Raw genomic sequence first — 20,867 nt, forward strand, 5'->3', positions numbered from 1 at the left:
ACCTGCTTTAGCCACTGTACCACCATGAATCAGGCAAATATAAACAACTCTTAACTGTCAAATATAACTCAATAAATTCAACCGTCAAGGTGAAAAGGTGAAGAGATTAAGAAAAAAAGTCAACTGTGAGTGAAACAAACCTTTTGGGAAAGAGGTTGCAAGAAATCTCAGGCCCTGGCCGGTTGGCTCGGCAGTAGAGCGTTGGCCTGGCCGTGCGGGGGACCCGGGTTCAATTCCCGGCCAGGGAATATAGGAGAAGCGCCCATCTGCTTCTCCACCCCCCCTCTTCCTCTCTGTCTCTCTCTTCCCCTCCCGCAGCCAAGGCTCCATTGGAGCAAAGATGGCCCGGGCGCTGGGGATGGCTCCTTGGCCTCTGCCCCAGGTGCTAGAGTGGCTCTGGTCGCAGCAGAGCGACACCCCGGAGGGGCAGAGCATCGTCCCCTGGTGGGCAGAGCGTCGCCCCTGGTGGGCATGCCGGGTGGATCCTGGTCGGGCGCATGCGGGAGTCTGTCTCTCCCCATTTCCAGCTTCAGAAAAATACAAAATATAAATAAATAAATAAATCTCAAAGCAAAGGATACCTCCACTGTTTTAACGTTTTAATAATATATAAAAGTACCTTTGAGGGGCTCACAGGGCAGAACCTAATTCCAGTCCAGCGTGTCATAGGCAATGTAACCAGAATAGGTTGTATATTCTAAGACAGACTTCATATCCCTACCCGTATGATTCAGTTCTAAGCACAACACTAAGAATTTTTTGGTTTTTTTTTGTTTGTTTTTTTACAGAGAGAATCAGAGAGAGGAGCAATTAGAGACAGACAGGAGGGGAAGAGATGAGAAGCATCAATTCTTTGTTGCAGCTCCTTAGTTGTACATTGATTGCTTTCTCATACATGCCTTACAGGGGGGGGGGGGGGAGGACAAGACCAGAGCAAGTGACCCCTTGCTCAAGATGGCAACCTTGGGCTCAAGCCAGTGACCCTGCACTCAAGATGGTGAGCCCATGCTCAAGCTGATCTTGGGGTTTCGAACCTAGGTCCTCTGCATCCCAGTCCAATGCTATATCCACCGCCTGGTCAGGCTAAGAATTATGTTTTCTTCAGAGTTTAAATTATCCCACAAAGGGACATCACTGACTCAAATGATACAAAAATGCAACATGTGTATTCTCCTGTCTCAACAACCCCCTAGTAATGGCACAAAATGCTACCCACTTTTGTACTGACCAAAGGCTAAACATTATTTTACACTTTTAAAAGGTTTAAAAATGACTATGCAACAGAAACCATATGTAGCCCTTAAATCCTAGAATACTTATTATTGGGCCATTCATAGAAAACGTCTTCATACTAAGTAAAGCTAAGTTGTTTTGTTTTTTTTTTTAGCTAAGTATTTTTGAAGGTTTAGATAAACCAAAAAAAACTGATAACTCTTCGTCCATAAATGAAATTTCTCCCCAAGGTTCATTTAATTTTCAAGTATCATTTATGAGTTTCCTGGCAAAATAAAAATATAACCTTATATGTTCACTTCTCATTTAACTAAGGCTTAAAATAAGCATTCATAGTGTAAAAGAGCAGCATTTTTCAATGATTAATACACATGCTATTAGCAAAATGAATATAGGTGGTCCCCAAGTTAGGAACAAGATAGGTTCTGTAGGTTTGCTCTTTTGTGTGTGTGTGTGTGTGTGTGTGTTTGTGGCAGAGACAGAGAGAGTCAGAGAGAGGGACAGATAGGGACAGACAGGAAGGGAGAGAGATGAGAAACATCAATTCTTCGTTACAGTTCCTTAGTTGTCCATTGATTGATTTCTCATATGTGCCTTGACGGGGGGGGGGGGGGGTGTTACAGCAGACCGAGTGACCCCTTGCTCGAGCCAGTGACCTTGGGCTCAAGTTGGTGAGCCTTGCTCAAACCCGGGTCCTCCGCGTCCCAGTCTGATGCTCTATCCACTGGGCCACCACCTGGTCAGGCTGTAAGTTTGCTCTTAAGTTGAATTTGTATGTAAGTTAAAACGGGTACATTTACCTATAAAATGAAACTTACACAGATGTTGGTCTTAACAAAGTATTTATTTTCACCTTCCTATACATCTAAATACTTAAAACATTTCCAAACCTACAGAATCTCTCGTTTGTAACCTGAGGACTTCCAAAGTCAAATCATAAATGGTGGGGAATGGAATGTAAATTCACTATAATTCACTTTCTTTTCATTAAAAAAATACAGCCCTGTCCCCACCAAACCCAAACACCAGCAATTCCACAAATATGCACTCACCATTAGCTTTCAGTGAAGACAGGAGGCAAGCCATCATGCTTTTGGCTACACTTGGGTCAGTTACTTTTTTGTGAATATCCATTTTTATCAAAGAAGGGAAGTTGGCAAGGAATGTTTCTGGCAACACTTCCTGCTCTTCATGGAAACTCAACATTATTTTCTAAAAATTAGAATTTTCTAAAAATTAGAATCTCTTGACTTTCAATAGCCTCCCATTATATATCTATATCCCACCTACAGAACTCAGCAACAGGAAAATAATAGTCAATAACTTTTCCAGTCATATAATTATAACATGCAGAATTAGTTCTAGCTGCAGTATTTTCACTTTTGAAACTTTGTCTAAATATAATATGTAATATAGTATGATATATTTCATCTTAGGACAGAAAAAGGACTTTAGTGGTCAAACTGGTGAGTGTATAGTAAAATTTGTACTAATGTACCAAAGTTAGTTTCTTGAACAAATGTAGAAAATGGGTGAGGGATATAGAATTCTGTATTCTCTGTAACTTATTTAAATTTATTTTTTATTTATTGATTTTTTGAGGGAGGGAGAGAAACAGAGAAAGAGAGAAACATTGACTTGTTGTTCCATTTATTTATGCATTCATTGGTTGATTCTTGTATGTGCCCTGACTGGGGACTGAACCCACAACGTTGGCTTATCAGTACGATGCTCTAACCCAGTGGTTTTCAATCTTTTTACACTTGGAGACCACTGAAAATAGAATTATGAAGGGGACCGCTAAGGCAGAAATCACCTTGAGCATAACAAATTCAATTAAGATCATTGGAACTATAATCTTCATACAACATCAGGGTGGTTAACCCTTTTGTGTACTGGCTCGAAATTTCTGGCAGACAGGTCTAAAGCCAGACCAACAGTTTAAACACACTATTCTAACCAACTGAGCTTACCAGCCAGGCTTGAAGATGGTAAATTTATGTAACGTATATTTTACCTTTTTTTAAAAAAAAGTTTGTTACTAGACACACTAGTCATTCTTATATGTTCCTATACTGAAAACTGTAATTCTCAGATATGGAACAGCAACTCATCAATAGCTCAATCACCAGCATGTTCCAATCAGTGTCAACGTAATCCCTTATGAGGTTACTCCAAACCAGCCTCATTACACAGTCATCTAGCTAGAGACAAAAGGTAAAAAATAATAAAAAACTAGAAAGAGAATGTGAGTACATTGGTGTGGGGAGGTAGAGAATTTCAGAAAAGGGGAAGAGGAACAGTCAGAATCCAAATGTATATATATTTGAAAGTATTTACTGAACATAAAAATTATCCTTAAGAATGAACTCTTTTTTAAAATGCATATGCTGATGTATAAACCAAATCAATCATAACTGACCAATGTGGGTACAACATTTTTTTAGAAAAAAGACACTGAAGTTGGAACTGACATATAACAAGAAGTGTTCCTATCAGAAAGCAGACTTAAGAAAAGCATCCCTGAGAAAGCCAAGGTAGCCTGAACCAAGCAAACAAGAAATTTTAATTACCTACATTCGCCAGAGCACCCAGAGAATAACATTGTTTTTGCGGGGAAAAAAAAAAGTTCTTTAATTGCCCACATTGTATGCTTTTTTAGTTTTTACTTGATGAATTATTAGAACAATGCTTCCAAATTAAACCTGTCCTAACACTGAGTGGAAAATAGCATGCTAAGAATAAACCCTAAGAATTCTTTTAAGAAATTCAGAAAGAACACTATTTTAAGATCTGCTATTTAAAAACCAAAAACTTTTTATTTTAATAAGTAATTAAGTAAAAATTACTGTAGTAGAAATCTAAACCTGTGTATTACCTCTGCCTCAGAGAGTTCTTTGTCACCATTTGGTTTGGTATACTTCTCCTGCATGAAGGGAATCCAGGAAATTTTACATTTTTTAATGAAGGGGGTCACATCTACAGTGCCCAGGGCATAACCACATATGCCATCTTCATCTTCTAGGACAAAGCAATAATCCAGGCTGAGGGAAAGCAGCCCTCCTACTAACCTGCTCAGATGAAAAGAGGCCAGAGTGAGTTTACAAGTTACTAACAAAATTCAGACCTTGGTGATATTAAGGCCCAAAGCACTTAAATGACAACCTATGAAAACTACACTTCATAGACAAACTGGAAATATACACATACGAATATTCAGATTTTATTAAAACTAAAGTGGGATTTCTAAGAAACTGTACTTTCCAGTCATCACCTCCCCTCCACTTGATAAACCTGGCTTTGAAATGTCTACTTCCCAAATGCAACAAATCCAAATACTTCATCACATACTTGTCTCCAATAAGGTCAGGCTGACTTTGAAAAGGTAAACCCACTCCATCGTCATACATCTCTCTGCAAATCTTGTACACGGAAGCCTGAAAACATAATCTAGTTAAGCAACACATTAAGAAAAATGGCAAGAGAATTTAACAACAGTGTGATTCCTATGTCAGACTGGACTTCTAGGACAGGGAGTAACAATATGTCTGGCCTGTCATAATTAAGTAAAGATTTACTCATTGAGTCACAGTTGTAAAACCAGTAGCATGGTTATAATAAATACTGAGAGGTGCTTTGCAGGGAATGGTTATTGGCAGTAAGTAGTGAATTCAAACTCTAGCAAACTATTAGACTGCCTCAGTTTTCTGAGACATATTTTAAAGATGTTATTATTTTAAACAGGCTTGCTTTTCTCTATAGCCAATTGTCAACAGCCTGTAGGCACTTCCCAACGGAAAATTACAGAATGCTATTACATTGGAGAAAATCAGCCAAGGACTATACATTTAGACACCCTGACTGGTTAGTAATTCCAACTCTGAATACATTTCATCTGATTTTTTTAAGGGAGAAATTAAAGGGATGAGTCTGGACTCCGTAAGTTCTGCCTCAAATATCCCCCACCCATGATCAATGTTTAGTTAACTCCATCTAAAGTTCATATTTTAAGACAGAATTGATTCTTTTAACCAGAGTTTTTGAACTCCTTTGAGTTCAAAGGAAAAGTAGTAATGTGCACCATAACTATACACCAGGATTGGTAAGTAGACAGACAATTACCTCATCTTTAGGAAAATATGGTCTGATAGTATAAACTTTGGAGGTAGGAGTCAGTGGGGGTGGTTGAAAAAAGAGATCATTTGCCCCATCAATTGGCAGCAAACGCTGAGGGAGGAAAAAAAAGAGAGATGGATTAGTGTTGGGAAGATAGCCAGTTCTTTACATGGGTGTGCACTGCAGATTACCAATTTAATATTAACTGGCTACTGCAGGCAGACCTAAAGAAGAGGGGTGTACTATGCTTTACTAATATAAACACCTCTTTGCTGGGGGAGGGGAGTACTTCTGAATAGAAATTACCCAAACTGAGTTACACAGTTTCAGTGGCATATTAATAGATTTAAATTTACAATTAAAAAAAAATCAATTCCAATTATGACAAACTTTTTTAAAAAACCAATCTCATATAGTCCATCTTTCTATTAAAAGATGGCAGAACAGAATATCAGGAGGACAGGTTTGGTCTGAAGAGGGTTATCTGTCCAGGAGACGCTTTATTCCCAAAGCAATGCGCTTCAGTTTGCTGTGCGCAGCAGAGCACCTGTTGGGGGGAGAAAAGTAGAGCACCTGAAAAGTCCATGAACAAATTTTAATACCCAAAATGCTTCATATTTTGTTCACATTTTTAATAGACTGTTCTTTCAAATGTAAGTTTTACCTATAAAATAACCGTGAAAGTATTCAAAAGCCCTTGCACCGTTCACTTTCTAATTACCCACCCCTTTTGCTCATGGAGTTTCCACTGGCAGACAAGCATGCGCGCATTGTGCATTGCGGGCGCAGATTAAAATGCTGTGCGACCTGCAAAGAAACAATGTGAAGTGTATACCTAGAGCCGCTGCGCTTCGCGGGCGCGGGGGGAATTGGCAGCATCTCCTTCAGAAATTACTGTGAAAGAGGAGGAAAATCTGATTTAAAATCCAGCTATGTAACTAAATTGAATTTGGGACTAGAAAGCCTTCGGCAGACCAATCCTTCCAGCCATCTGATGCGCAACATAAGGTTTCTCATAAAACAAAGAAAATGTCAATTCAGTTGTGAATTCATATTGATACCTGGAACTCTCCTGCTAGACCACCTCTAAAGGCCCAGGGTTCTTGGTCTCCAATTAAGAACTGTGCTGAAGAATGACTACGACACCCTGTTGAGATCAGATCCAAGCGGAGAACGTTACGAGAAAGGGGATTTCCTGAGGTCTCAAACGTCCAACAAACTAACAAACACTTTGTGGAAATAGCTATCTAACAATAATAATCCAGGGTTTGAGGACAAGGCTGTGATAATAACTTTAATTCATAAGGGAATTTCAAAACTGATGTTCCTTCCTTTGATTAATGAATAATTACTGTTACAAGAGTTTTGTCCTTTCTTTAGTTATTGGAAGGAAACTAAGTCTCAAGTTTATCTAGATCAAGTATATATATTGCCTAGAGACAGCTATAAAAATCAAGTCAGCAGATTACTCTGTAGTGAAATTACAGAAATGAATGAGACAGATATTTATTATCACAGCCCATAAAGGAATTAAACCTGTCTGAAGTCACATTTTACATTTTGAGGAAGGGTACAGGAAAGGGAAAAAGGGGTGAAAAAGGGTTAATCTTGTCAGAAAACTAAGGTCAGCAGAATAAAGGAAATTGTTCATTAAGTTAACCACAAAACACAATAAGAATGATGTTTTCTAATAAGGACAATCCAAATTCAGACTGGGCTAATGATAACACTAGCCTGACCAAGTGAGAACTAAGGAGAGCCAACTGATGCTCGGAATTTGTTCAGAGCTAAGATACTTTTCTTAAAAGTATGACAATATCTGGCTCCTCTCATTGACCATTATGATCTTTGCAGCGCATTGAACACATGCAGCATAGCAGGCTTTGAGGTCCAGAAGTTGGCATTCAAGTTCACCACTCAGCCAACTTCATATTCATAAGCAATAAATGCAGCTAAAAATAAAGAGATAATTAAAGGCAAATATTTGGGGGCCAAATCAAAATCACCTGCCTAGTCTTCTGACAAGATAAGCAGCGCAATATAGTTCTTTTCCATTGGAAGACAGCATTCTACCTCCTGTTCAAGTTAACAGTCTCATCAGTACAAGGTATATAGTGTGCTAGTCAAACAGTCCCAAAGCAAACCAATTTTTTTGTTGACAATTCAGGCCCATTAAGAGAGTATTATCCAGGTTCGTCATTTTTTAGGGGTAGGGGTACTTAAAAAAACATATAATGTAATAGTTGTAAAATAAATATGAAATAGGGTAAAAATTTAGGCTATGAAGAGAACCTGCCCGATTCCATAGCTCAGTGTAGATTTACACTGCAGGACAAGACTATACCTCTTGAACTTTAATATCAGCCAATTTCCCCTACCCCCCACTTTGAGACTACAACATAACTAGCACTTCCAACTATTACAATAAAAAGCTGCATGTACGAAGAGCTGTGTAAATGAAAACATGGTTAATGCCTCAGTCGCTGCGCAAACGTGACTTCAGTTCATGCCTACTGCCCTTATAGCTACCTCAGCTACCTCACAGATAGAGCCTTTCAATTTAAACTAATTAATCATGACGCGCTGTGAACATCTGCCGCTGTCCATCCAATAGTAGTAGACACTTGTGCTGAGGATTCTCCCATCTGTACACAATGGGGAAGAAGATAACAGAAGTCGTTAGTAATCAAAAGTACTGCATAGCCACATTCTTTAAAGGACTGAATGCCAGCTGGACTGGAGAGAGGAAGAAAACAAAGGGTTCTAACCAGTAACTCCCTGAAATTACTATAGAACCATGAAAATATTCTCCTTGTTGTGAGCTTTTTATAAAGCTATGTGAATGCAAAGATGATCATTTCACACTTCCAAGATGCTCTGACCTTTAGGTTGTACAACAGCTATCTATACAATTTGGGAAAGCTACCCCATAATTGCACAGTACACAGGTAAAACCTGAGGGGAAACAACACAGTATCTACATAATCAAGAATTTTACTTGTAATAATTCTCGAATTAAGTTTTAAGAGATACTTTCTGAAGCTCAATAATCCAGATTTCAGGGTGGAAATATAAGATTTAAATCCCTATAAGGGTTAATTATAATCCCTTGGCCAGAAGCCTGGAAGGCAATTACTGTCATCCAACAACCAACGTAAGGTTTTTCCTGAGCCAAAGGACAGATTATCTATCACAGAAAAGAAATAGCTCCTGGAGCCTTTTAACAAGAGGTCAAAATTCTCTCTTCTACCTTCTGTGCTATATGTACAGGAACCCAAAGTTCCGTATTTCCAAGTTAAAAATCAGAGACTACTCTTAGCTGATAAATTGTATCACAAGGAAACTATTTTTTTTAATATTTAAAAGCCCAAAGTATATAGGCAGAAAGTGAGAAATCTCATTGCTACCACTCCTTAATCTAAGCTCAGTTTCACAGATCTACTTCACAACCGAGACCATGTAACCCATCATATAGTATTTATGACTACTATGAAAACTATGACATGTCAGTTAGCCTTGCTGCCTGCTGTGTGCTGTATTGTAAGTCCATCACATATTCCTTACAGCTGGATTGATAACCTGAAAGTGAAGTGAGGTCCCTGGAGAAACTTGGCCATGCTGGTGCCTTTTACCAAGTTTGAACATTTCAAAAAAAATGTTGCTGTTTTCAAAGGAAACATACAGAAGTCCATTAAATGAACAAAGTTTTTAGAGGACTGTAATTTCCATCCCCTGCTAAAACCAATTACTTGGTAGAGAAATAAAGAAAAAGCCACGTGAAGTAATACCAAGTAGCACCAGAATAGCCCACCACTAACGGCTCGCATGCGCACAGGGCTGGGAGGATGGCTTCCTCTTGCCAGGCCCTTTAGGTCATTTAGGCAATTGTTCTGTTAAACAGTATTAATGTTTACCAAGACACAGCAAGCAGCAGAGAGCTTACAGAGTCACAATTCATAGTGTCTCATCTCCAAATCAGATAAAAGTGGTATACAGGGTTCCATCCAGGAAGCATTCAGTCAGAGCAAGTTAAAGTCAGTACTTTCTAACACATTTTCAAAATATTTATGCTGAATTAGCCCAAGGGAGAAAAATCAATGTGCTCAAAGTATTTACTGAGACTTGCACTTCAAGTCTGCAACAAGGGCTACATATTTGAATAAACTCTAGGCAAAAAAGTAAAAAGAGTTGGAAATTCACAAATTCCTTAAATGTTTTTCTCCCTGTGGGATAATGTCTTTTTTCTTTAAGGGACAATAAATCTGAGAAGAGATTATTCCCAATGCACCTACCTAACCACTGTACAAAAGACTTCACCATAGACATTATACTCTTGATATCCCAAACATAGGAGTACATGTCATAAAGGATTGTCCTGTTGGCACAATTGGAAAGCCGAGTGAACATTCCCATCACTAGTCCACACATCTCTTCAAACTTGGCTGCTCGTGACCGCCATTCTTCAATCTATTGAGGATCAATAAAAAGACTCAAAAAATTGCAAGCTTAACAAAACAATCTAAGACATAGTTATAAACTAAGCTGTTTGTTGTCAGGTGCCTGTAATTTATCCTGTTGTTATTCTTTAACCATTAAAGAATCACTGAGCTTAACTTTCGAAAAGCAATAAAAGTTTGTGTCTGTTCAAACTGACAAACATTCCCCAAAAAATCAATTTTTACTTTTCTTCATTTCTAACTATAAGGTCAAACTATAGAATTGTATGTGCCAGATTTGGTAGAGTCCACATCCACTTTACAGAACATACTGCAAGACGTGGTCAATTTTCTGCCAGTTACCAGTGTACTCCTTTAATACCTCCTCCATACCATCAACATGGGGACCCATCCACGCTACAGAAGCAGTAAATTCAGCATACTCACTTTTTCAGAATCTTTTCCTTTGCAATTGACACTGACAACACTGCTATTTGCTCGAAGCCACTGGAACTCCCGTAACATCTGCGCTCCTTTGGGTCCATGCTCATAAGGCAGGTAGAATAGATCAGCAAGTAACTGCAAATCCTCCAGAGTCACTGGCTCCACAGAGTACAAAGGCTTTTCATTTGGACCTGGCATAAATTGCTCCTTATTTGTCTGTTCATCAGTCTGCATGGGGGCAACATCACTGATGCAATCTTCTTGCATAGACATCTCTGGGGATTTTGATTCAGTTATGCTCTCTTTATCAGTGTCCATCGGTTTCAATTCCTCTGTCATTTTAGCTTCTACAATTTCAGTGAGTATTTGATTGTCATTCTTGTGGTCTGTTTCTTCTTGCTTTTCTACTACCATGTCCATGGGTTCCTCATCTGGCTGTTTCTTTTCTTCTTCCTTGGTCAAAGCTGTAGGCTCACCACTCAAGGCTGCTCCCTGGCTCATAATGGGCTCCTGGTAAACCGTTGTGACTACAGTTGTGGCATTTAAAGAGGGTGCTGCAACTAGGGGAGTCCCATCAACTACATTTGTCTTAGCTCCACTGTGTGCAACTTGCCTACCTACAAAAACAAATAGCCACAATGATAATCAGAATTAGAAATAGAACAAATTAGATCTAGAGAAATGTTTTCTTATCACATCTGTAACTGCAACCTCAATTTGAGCTTCCAATAATATGAGCCCTGATAAAAGTGCAATTTCTCTAAAATCACCAAGGAAGTGGGGGAAAAAGAAACAGATGATGAACATCCCTAAACATGCCAACACCTACTATCTTCTCTTTTGAAGACCTGTATTTAAAAAGTAACATAACTATTTCAAAGTAAATATTTTTAAAAACAAATTAGCATCTCATCAAGACAAATGCTACTTAAGATAAAAAAGTAAGATCTCAAAAACTTTACTTTTCTCTAGATCCCTAATCATTTTGCTTAGTGGGTCTATGGCAAAGCACATCACAAATGTTCTTTAACTCAACCATGTGACCCAACACCCTTACAAAGAATGCCAAAACTCACTGGTATATTGAAGAGGTACGGCAAACTCCTGCAACCATTCTGTTAAAGCTAACTTCAGAGCCATCTGTGGACTATAAAGTACATCAGTTTCAATATCTTCATCACTGCCTTCATTTTCTAACTTTATCTGGATTGATACAGTACTGTCTTCACTGTCAGCTGCAAAAAAAAAAAAAAGGAGAGCAACAGTAACAGTTTTTTTTTAAACATTTTTTATTTTTTATTTTATTTTTAATTTTTTTACAGGGACAGAGAGAGAGTCAGATAGAGGAATAGATAGGGACAGACAGACAGGAACAGAGATGAGAAGCATCAATCATCAGTTTTTTCTTTGCGACACCGTAGTTGTTCATTGATTGCTTTCTCATATGTGCCATGACCGCGGGCCTTCAGCAGACTGAGTAACCCCCGCTTGAGCCAGTGACCTTGGGTCCATGCTAGTGAGCTTTTTGCTCAAGCCAGATGAGCCCGCGCTCAAGCTGGCAACCCCGGGGTCTCGAATCTGGGTCCTTCTGCATCCCAGTCCGACGCTCTATCCACTGCGCCACCACCTGGTCAGGCTATAGTAACAGTTTTGATTACAAAAGCCTGACAAGTGAGGGGGACAAATGGAAAACTCTAGTTGTTACAATACAACTAGAAAAGCAAAGAACTAAAATAAGAACAAACTTTAAACATAAAAATACAAATGCAACCAAGACCCTTCACTGAACTTTATCTCAAATATTAAATGTAAAATTCCAATTGAAATAAAAAACCATTAATCCAGTAATTTTAGAAATTACTGGAAAAGTCATTTGTAAGTGTCCATTGAGTACCAATTATTGGGAATGCAAGGTTAAAAGCACTACACTTTCCATAAAGAAAACATTCCCTACCATTTAGGGGCTTATAATTTAATGGGTAAATAATTAAGAAAAAACAATGGTCAAATTAATAAATGCAATGAGTGGAAAAGTAAAATCAACCAAATAATGAAGCTCCACCCAAATCAGGATAGTGGTCAAGAAAATTAAATCAGCACTCTGGCTAGGTATTCAAAACCCTCTAGCCTGACCAAGTGGTGGCGCAGTCGATAGAGCCCTGGCTTGGGATACAGAGGTCCCAGGATTGAAACCCAGAGGTTGCTGGCTTGAGCATGGGCTCACCTGGCTTGAGTGTGGGATCACAGATAAGAAGACTCCATGGTCACTGACTTGAACACAACGGATCACTAGTTCAGCTGGAGAACCCCCCCCTCAAAGAAACTGAGAAGCAATCAACGAACTAAAAGTCCCAGAGCTATGAGTGGATGCTTCCTGTCTCTCTCACTAAAAATAAAATATCCGGCCTGACCTGTGGTGGCGCAGTGGATAAAGCGTCAACCTGGAAATGCTGAGGTCGCCGGTTCGAAACCCTGCGCTTGCCTGGTCAAGGCACATATGGGAGTTGATGCTTCCAGCTCCTCCCCCCTGTCTCTCTCTCTCCTCTCTCTCTCCCCCTCTCTCCTCTCTAAAATGAATAAATAAAATTAAAAAAAAAAAGTAACATAAAAATAAAATATCCCATTTAATAAAAGTCATATGAAAATACAAACTGAATCAGAATTCTAGAGATAACATGAACACTAAAATTAGACTAGTCTAGAACTCAGACAAGGCTAAGTCACATTTTAAAAACAAAACACCGAGGCCAAGGGATAGTTTATTAAGCAACTTGTCCAAAACCACTAGCCCTTCTTTTTAAGATTTATTGATTTTTATGGGGAGGGGGGGTGGGCAAGAAATATCAACTCATAGTTGTTTCACTTTAGTTTCCCATTGCTTGCTTGTTGCTTGTCATATGTACCTTGGCCAGGCAAGCCCAGGGTTTTGAACCGGCAACCTCAGCGTTCCAAGTTGACAGTCTATCCACTGTACCAGCACAGGCCAGGCTCAGCCCTTCTTCTATCATGTTTTTACATTTCAGTCACAGGACTAAACAGACCTTTAAAAAATCTCTTAAATTGTGATGACAAAGGAACACTTACTTGCCAATGCGTCTAGTTAAACCCAGCTCTCCGCCCAAGGTCAAGGGTTAAGCAGTCTACTTACTCATCACTACATCTTTTCTCACTCCATTCATGTTTGATTTATACCAGGTGGCAAGGGTGTGGATAGCAACATAGTTGGCTTCAAATTCGCAATTTGGATTAGTCAGGACTCCTTTTAACCGTGGGATGAGTTCTGTGGATCTTCCTTTGTATGGGCCTAGAAACAATCTCTTCTGATCATAATCATTAGCATGAATGTTGTCCCAGATTACTGGAGCTCTCTTAATAATCTTAGAAACCTCTTCAATGGACTCTACTGGAATTTCTTTAGAAACAACTTTGGGACCTAGAAATAATGACCACCTTTTGTTAAAAAGATCTTTACACATGTTTTTTAATAGTATAATGCATACAATATTTTATTGTATTTTCTTTGTTACATTAATACTTTGTAACAATTTTTTAAAAAAATAACGTCTTTTTATTCAGTTTTATTTACACTGCCCCACCCCCCAATATTTCCTCAGATTTCTAGAAATAGAAATTAGTCAAAAAGTATGAATATTTAAGGTTTAGGCAAGCTTCCTTAAATTGGTATGTTAATAAGAAACAAATGTTCACATAAACGACTTTTTTCCATTACAATATAGTATAGCCCTGGCCGGAGAGAGGACCACCCCAATAATGCAAAGGTTGCAGGTTTAATTCCGGTCAGGGCACATACAGAAATAGATCAATGTTTGCCTCTCACTCAGTATATCCTCAATTAGACAAACCCCAGTTAACATAAACTCTGGGTTTCTGGCCTTAATTCTTAGAATAAAAGCTAATACAGCTTGTTGGTTAACAATTATCAATCTAGTACAAAAGCTTTCATTTTATAAAATAGGAGTCTTCTAAGGGCTGGGATTAACAAACACCCTTTAGCCCAGTTCCCTACAGATCTATTAATCAGTAAATGATATTTAGATCCACTAGAAATCCTCAAAGATATTTGTTATATTAAGTGAAGAATGTATACTTTGTAAAACAAAGAGAATTTTACTAACAAAGTTTTCTGGTTAAGGCTCAATTTTTAAAAAATATCCAATTAGCCAGACCAACCAACTTCTCTAGGTCCTAGTTAATTCAAGTTTCACTGTATAAATCTTAAAGACTTACCTGTCCAAAGCACCTCAATTCCAGGTAGAAGCTTCTCACCCACAGTCCTTAAATAAGGAGACTGAGACACATTTGGATAACAGAAAGTGCCACAATATTCTGAATGTAGAGGAGGAACATAAAATAGTCAGGAGTGAAATGGTCATGAGTTTTTAAATGAAGGAAAAAAATACCTACCAATTCTAAAGTCTTTTTATCCAAATGATAAAAAGCCTCCGTGTCACGCCTCAAAGGAAGTAAACTCAAGTGGGAAGTTCATTTAAAAATCAATTTGCCTGACCAGGCAGAAGGTGGCACAGTGGACAGTATCAGACTGGGACACAGAGGACCCAGGTTCAAAACCCCGAGGTCACTAACATGAGCGCGGGCTCATCTGCCTTGAGCATGGGCTCACCAGCTTGAGCCCAAGGTCGCTGGCTTCAGCAAGGGGTCATTCGCTATGCTGTAGCCTCCCACTCAAGGCAAATATGAGAAAGCAATCAGTGAACTAAGGTGCCACAATAAGATACTTCTCATCTTTCTCTCCCTTTCTGTCTCTTTCTCTGACTCTGTCTGTTAAAAAAAAAAAAAAAAAAATCAATTTGCCTGACCAGGCAGTGGCACAGTGGATAGAGTGACAATCTGGGACACTGAAGACCCAGATTAGAAACCCAAGGCCACCAGAGCTTGAGCACAGGCTCACTGGCTTGAAGCCCAAGGCTGTTAGTTTGAGAAAGGGGTCACTGGCTCAGCTTGAGCACAGCCCCTTCAAGGCACATATGAGAAAGCAATCAATGAACAACTAAAGTCACAACTAGGAGTTGATGCTTCTCATCTCTCTCTCTCTCACTTAAAAAAAAATCAACTAAAAAAGTCAACTCATAAAATATTCTTCCTCCAATAACAGTACAGATCAATCCTACGCTCACTAGAAATACAAGTCTACTAAAGAAATAATTTAAAATTTTATCATTTTCTACATAATTCTGAATTGCCTACATTTCTTGAGTTACAATCAGAAGCCAAATAGACTGAACTGATGATATCATAACAAAGAACACATTATGCCTATGAGTATTAGTATTCAACTGCAACTAAATTATAATTTATAGTCAATTGTAATTCCCAGTATAATCTTATTAAATACTATTTGAGTATTCATGTAGTATCAGACCACTGAGATAAGGTTCATGGTTCACAATACTCAAGACCAGGGGTCTCCAAACATTTTACACAGGGGGCCAGTTCACTGTCACTCACAGACTGTTGGAGGGCCGGACTATAAAAAAAACTATGAACAAATCCCTATGCACACTGCACATACCTTATTTTAAAGTAAAAAAACAAAACAGGAACAAATACAATATTTAAAATAAAGAACAAGTAAATTTAAATCAACAAACTGACCAGTATTTCAATGGGAACTATGCTATGCTCCTCTCACTGACCACCAATGAAAGAGGTGCCCCTTCTGGAAGTGCGGCAGGGACCGGATAAATAGCCTCAAGGGGCCTTATGCGACCCGCAGGCCGTAGTTTGGAGACCCCTACTCAAGGCAGACATACAGGATGTGAGGGCGATCTGGCTGCGACATCTGTCGCCCCATTGACCGCCAGGGTTGATTCGGCTTATCTGGCTGGCTAGGCGGGTGTCCCCTTCCTCCCTCACCGCTCCATGTGCGTCCCTCCCGCAGCTGCGAGCTCTGTAGAATAGGACGACCTTCCCCGCTAGAGGAGAGGACCGTTCTTCAGTCAAGGGTATACGTGTGGCTGCACTCCCCTGCTAGGACCTCCAAACAAGTCTCAAGGCAGACATACAAAAAAGTTAAATAAATAGTCTAAAATTTCTTAGAGTTTATTTATCTCATCCTGAATAAGAAGTAAATGGAGGGGGGGGTTAATTGATTTTAGAGAAAGAGGGAGAGACAGAAATATTGATCCATTCCTGTATGTGCAGTGACCAGGGATCAAACATACAACCTCTGAGCATTGGGATGATACTCCAACCAACCAAGCCATCTGGCCAGTGCGGGAAAATTTCTTATAAGCTGAATTTTGAGAGGCAATTAAAAGAAACAAACATTTTCAATGAAAGGAACCAGAGAAGGAAGGAGGAGAGGAAAAGAGGGGGAAATTATTAAACTTTCTATGCTGACTTCTGAAAATAAGAACCCAGCTGGGAACGAGTGGAGCAATAAAGGACACAGAAATTCATGAGCAGAAAAAAGGAACAGGTAGGAGGACATGAAAAATGACCAAGTTAAAAACTACGTACATTTCCCTGGCCAGGTAGCTCAGTTGGTTAGAGTATCATTCCCATATGCCAAGATTGTGGCTCAATGCCCAATCCCTGGTCAGGGCACATATACAAGAATCAACCAATGAGTGTATAAATAAGTGGAACAACAAACAGATGTTTGTCTCTCTCTCTCCCCACGCCTCTCTCTAAAATATCAATCAACAAAAAAAATTTTCTAAAGTAAAATAAGGATTACCTGACCACAAGCACAGCAATACCTCAACAGTCAATCTGACAACCAGACAACTGACTAGCAGGGGAGTAACATATAATATGTATTTTCCAACCATGGTTGATCACAGGTTAACTGAAAACATGGATAAAGCAGGACTACTATACTTCCAGGACTAAAAAATACACATAACATCTTTTGCCTATTCAGTTGTCATTTGTTAGGCCCTAAAATTTCTCCAGTATAAGACCTTGAAAAACTGTCTAGAAAAAGAATTTCTACCTTCATACACCCAAGGGAGGGAGGACAGCATAATAAAGCCCATACATGGATAGTCCTTTGAAACTAGTATCTTAAAACTAGTTAAAATATAAAGCTATTGTATACAATACCTGTGGGACAGAAGAGGAAAGTTTCTGGCTCTCCTAGGTACTGATAAATTTCATTTGTGATGGAGACCTGGGCATGAGCAAAAGAACTGAATACCTCTTTGTCTGCCGCACACATATTATGATCAATATCATCAAAAAGCAAGGCAAATGACCGGCACCCAAACTGAGAAACCTAGGGAAAGAAAAAGGACAAGAGGCCATACCACCTCATCTTAGAATAAAAAATACAAGATTCCAAATATTCAAGTATATACTTAATAATTGTATTTAGAAGTCAAATATTTTCCTTTGTAAAACATTCAAAGCCAAACTTACTGTTTTCACATTTTCTATATTAAAAAGCTAAACAGTTTTGGGACCCATTTTTTCCATTTGGACTTGAAAACAATATGCGGAAATATTCCAACAAAGGTTCTACTATGTGGCCTGCACCTTAGTTGTTAATTATAAAAGACCAAACTGTCAGAAAAATACAAAAACATGAATAAGTAAATTTAAGACATGAAAAACCTAGGCAGGCCCAAAAGACACACTGATCCTAATTAATCTCTTTGCACGTAAACCTTATAACTAGGCCATCAATCAGAAAGACCACCATAGCAGAACTTGATCAAACAGGGAAATTACCTCTTAAAACGCTTCTTCATGGAAATGTAACTACTTTAAGTTTTTACCAGCCATTTTAATACAAGTAACATAAACCTTGGCCTAAAAACATATATATTTATATACTAGCAAATGTATCTGCAAACTTAACTTTACAAAAAAAAGCCGTGCAGCTTTTTGTTAAGTAGAATTCAAACTTCAACTGGTTCACCAACAGCTTACGGGTTTATCCATTTTTCTTCTCATCTTGGGAAATTAATCATTTCGGATGAATTATATCTCGTCTATGTAACTGAGGGAACTGATATCTAACAGGTAAAACCCTCTGTTTCTATAACCTCAGTCACAAATTCATTCACGCACCCACACAAAGATTCTCAACAAGTGGTTCTGGACCACTTACTGGAGCATCATATGAAATAACTCCACACCCCAAATAAGTTTAAGAATCTCTGGAAGTGGAGTATATTAGTCAGCATCTTTAAAGCGTCGCTTCTAAGCATTCTTTTAAGAAAATCCTAATGAAAAATAAAGTTTGAAAAACACTGGTACCCCCAGCAAATTAACTCACTTTAGAAAGTATCCCTCTATCAAAAGCATTAAAGTAAAAAATCTATAAAAAAACAAAACATGTCAATCTGGTTCCCTTTTAATATCATTAAAGTGATTTAGGAAACTTAAGTTTCAGGTACTGATTCAAGGAAAAATAATTAAAAAGTTAAAAAAGTTACCTGGTCCAGTTTGCGTTTCAATGTAGAAACTTCTTTGGGATTAGAAAAGGTAATATCCAATCCAGGTGAGATAGCATAGATGAACTCTATCTCATATTCCCGGGCAGCAGAGATGAGAGTCATAAGTTGTTCTAAAGAAGAGTCCATATTTTTAGAAAGAAGCACAGAGAAAATTCAAAGAACCTTACCTTTTAATTGAAGAGGTCATTTTCTCCAATTTACAAGGAGTCAAGAAAGGAAGTTCCTTAACCACACAAAATTGTCATGTTCAATGTGGTAATAAAAAAGAAAAGTTCAATGTGATAATAAAAAAGAAAAGCCCTGGCCAGTTAGTCAGTGATAGAGCATCTGCCTGGTGTGTAGAAGTCCTAGGTTCAATTCCCAGTCAGGGCACACAGGAGAAGTGACCATCTGCTTCTCCTCCCTCTCCCCACCTTGCTCTCTCTTCTCCTCCTGCAGCCATGGCCCCATTGGTACTACTAAGTTGGCCCTAGGCACTGAGGATGGCTCTGTGTCCTCCTGCCTCAAGCACTAAAAATAGCTCGGTTGCCAAGCAACAGTGCCAGATGGGCAGAGCATTGCCCCATAGGGGGCTTGCCTAGTGAAGGCCTTAACAATTCTGACCCATCATCTTTTTAACTACAGAAACAATATTCCTTACACATCTTAAGTTTTTAAAACATGACCCTGGCCAGGTAGCTTAGTTGGTTAGAGTGTGGTCCTGACATGCCAAGGTTGCAGGTTCAATCCCATCAATCAACCAATAAATGCATGGATGAGTAGAACAACAAATCGATACTTCTCTCTAAAATCAAAGAAAAACTAATTAAATAAAACCATGACAGTTTTTCCTAAGTAAATTGAAACACTATTCCATAACACAGGATGTATCTTTTTTTTAAAGATTTTATTTATTGCTCTTAGAGAAAGTAAAGAGAGAAAAGGGGGCAGGGGGGAGGGTGGGAAGCATCAACTCATAGTAGTTGCTTCTGGTATATGCCTTGACCAGGCAAGCCAGGGGTTTCAAATCGGCGACTTCAGCATGCCAGGTCAACACCTTATCCACTGTGCCACCACAGGGCAGGCAGGATTTTTTTTTTTTCTTTTTTCTTTTTTTGAGACAGAGTCAGAGAGAGGGACAGATAGGGACAGACAGGAAGGGAAAGAGATGAGAAACATCAATTCTTCGTTGCGGCTCCTTAGTTGTTCACTGACTGATTTCTCATATGTGTCTTGACCCAAGGGGCTAGCTACATCAGACCAACTAACCCCTTGCTCAAGCCAGCGACTTTGGCCTCAAGCTGGTGAGACTTGTTCAAACCAGATGAGCCCGCGCTCAAGCCGGCAACCTCAGGGTTTCAAACCTGGGTCCTCCACATCTGTCCAGTGCACCACAGCCTGGTCAGGCCAGGCAGGATATCTTTAAGTAAGCTTCAGTGGTTTCTCAAAATAAGCATTTGACTGTATTTTAATTATGGATCACATTAAAGTTCATTACCAGCATCTCCAGAAAATAATTACGTTGAAGACACACTTAAATTATATAAAGTAGTAAACAACACTCATAAGATGGGATTAAGTTTTAATTGCTTCTTCATAATTTAAGAAAACTTTTTATCTTCAGTGCCTTGGCTGGCCTCTGCAACCAAACATCTTATATGTACGTATCATTTAATTTCAAGTATGAAAATATTTCCCCATTCACTCAAGCCCCCTCAAAGTACCATTTGTATTTACAAATTTAAAATAACTCACTCAACATAAGAACACACATAACAGGGATAGTTTGAGATTACTTTTCACTATAGTACAGATCTGGACTAGGGTGGTCTTTATTTATTTTTCAGAAGAAATAAGCAGAGGGGCAGTCAGACAGACTCCCGCATGCGCCCAACCAGGATCCACCCAGCATACCCACCAGGGGGTGATGCTCTGCCCATCTGGAGCATTGCTCCATTGCGGCCAGAGCCATTCTAGTGCCTGAGGCAGAGACCATGGATAGTCCTCAGAAATCGGGCCAACTTTGCTCCAATGGAATCTTGGCTGCGGGAGGGGAAAAGAGAGCTAAAGAGGAAGGAGAGGGGGAAGGGTGGAAAAGCAGATGGGCACTTCTCCTGTGTGCCCTGACCGGGAATTGAACCTGGGGCTTTCAAGAATCGAACCCAGAACTTCCATATGCCGGGCTGACGCTCTACCACTGAGCCAACCGGCC

General features: G+C 39.1%; 1 protein-coding gene across 2 annotated transcripts in view; it reads right to left on the bottom strand.

Annotated features, from left to right (window-relative positions):
- Nucleotides 1-20,867, bottom strand: part of OGA (O-GlcNAcase) — a 31,720-nt gene that overhangs the window by 3,705 nt on the left and 7,148 nt on the right. For both annotated transcript variants that reach the window (XM_066240318.1, XM_066240317.1), the window contains exons 4-15: nt 18,656-18,786; nt 17,319-17,490; nt 14,478-14,576; nt 13,378-13,662; nt 11,306-11,464; nt 10,233-10,846; nt 9,642-9,816; nt 6,411-6,496; nt 5,356-5,460; nt 4,585-4,670; nt 4,112-4,304; nt 2,286-2,445 (exon numbers count right to left, since the gene is read on the bottom strand). In XM_066240318.1, coding sequence (XP_066096415.1) covers nt 2,286-2,445; nt 4,112-4,304; nt 4,585-4,670; nt 5,356-5,460; nt 6,411-6,496; nt 9,642-9,816; nt 10,233-10,846; nt 11,306-11,464; nt 13,378-13,662; nt 14,478-14,576; nt 17,319-17,490; nt 18,656-18,786 — 2,265 coding nt within the window. The remainder of the gene's footprint in view (nt 1-2,285; nt 2,446-4,111; nt 4,305-4,584; nt 4,671-5,355; nt 5,461-6,410; nt 6,497-9,641; nt 9,817-10,232; nt 10,847-11,305; nt 11,465-13,377; nt 13,663-14,477; nt 14,577-17,318; nt 17,491-18,655; nt 18,787-20,867) is intronic.

Source organism: Saccopteryx bilineata, chromosome 7 (assembly GCF_036850765.1).
Source record: "Saccopteryx bilineata isolate mSacBil1 chromosome 7, mSacBil1_pri_phased_curated, whole genome shotgun sequence".
Taxonomy (NCBI): Eukaryota; Metazoa; Chordata; class Mammalia; order Chiroptera; family Emballonuridae; genus Saccopteryx; species Saccopteryx bilineata.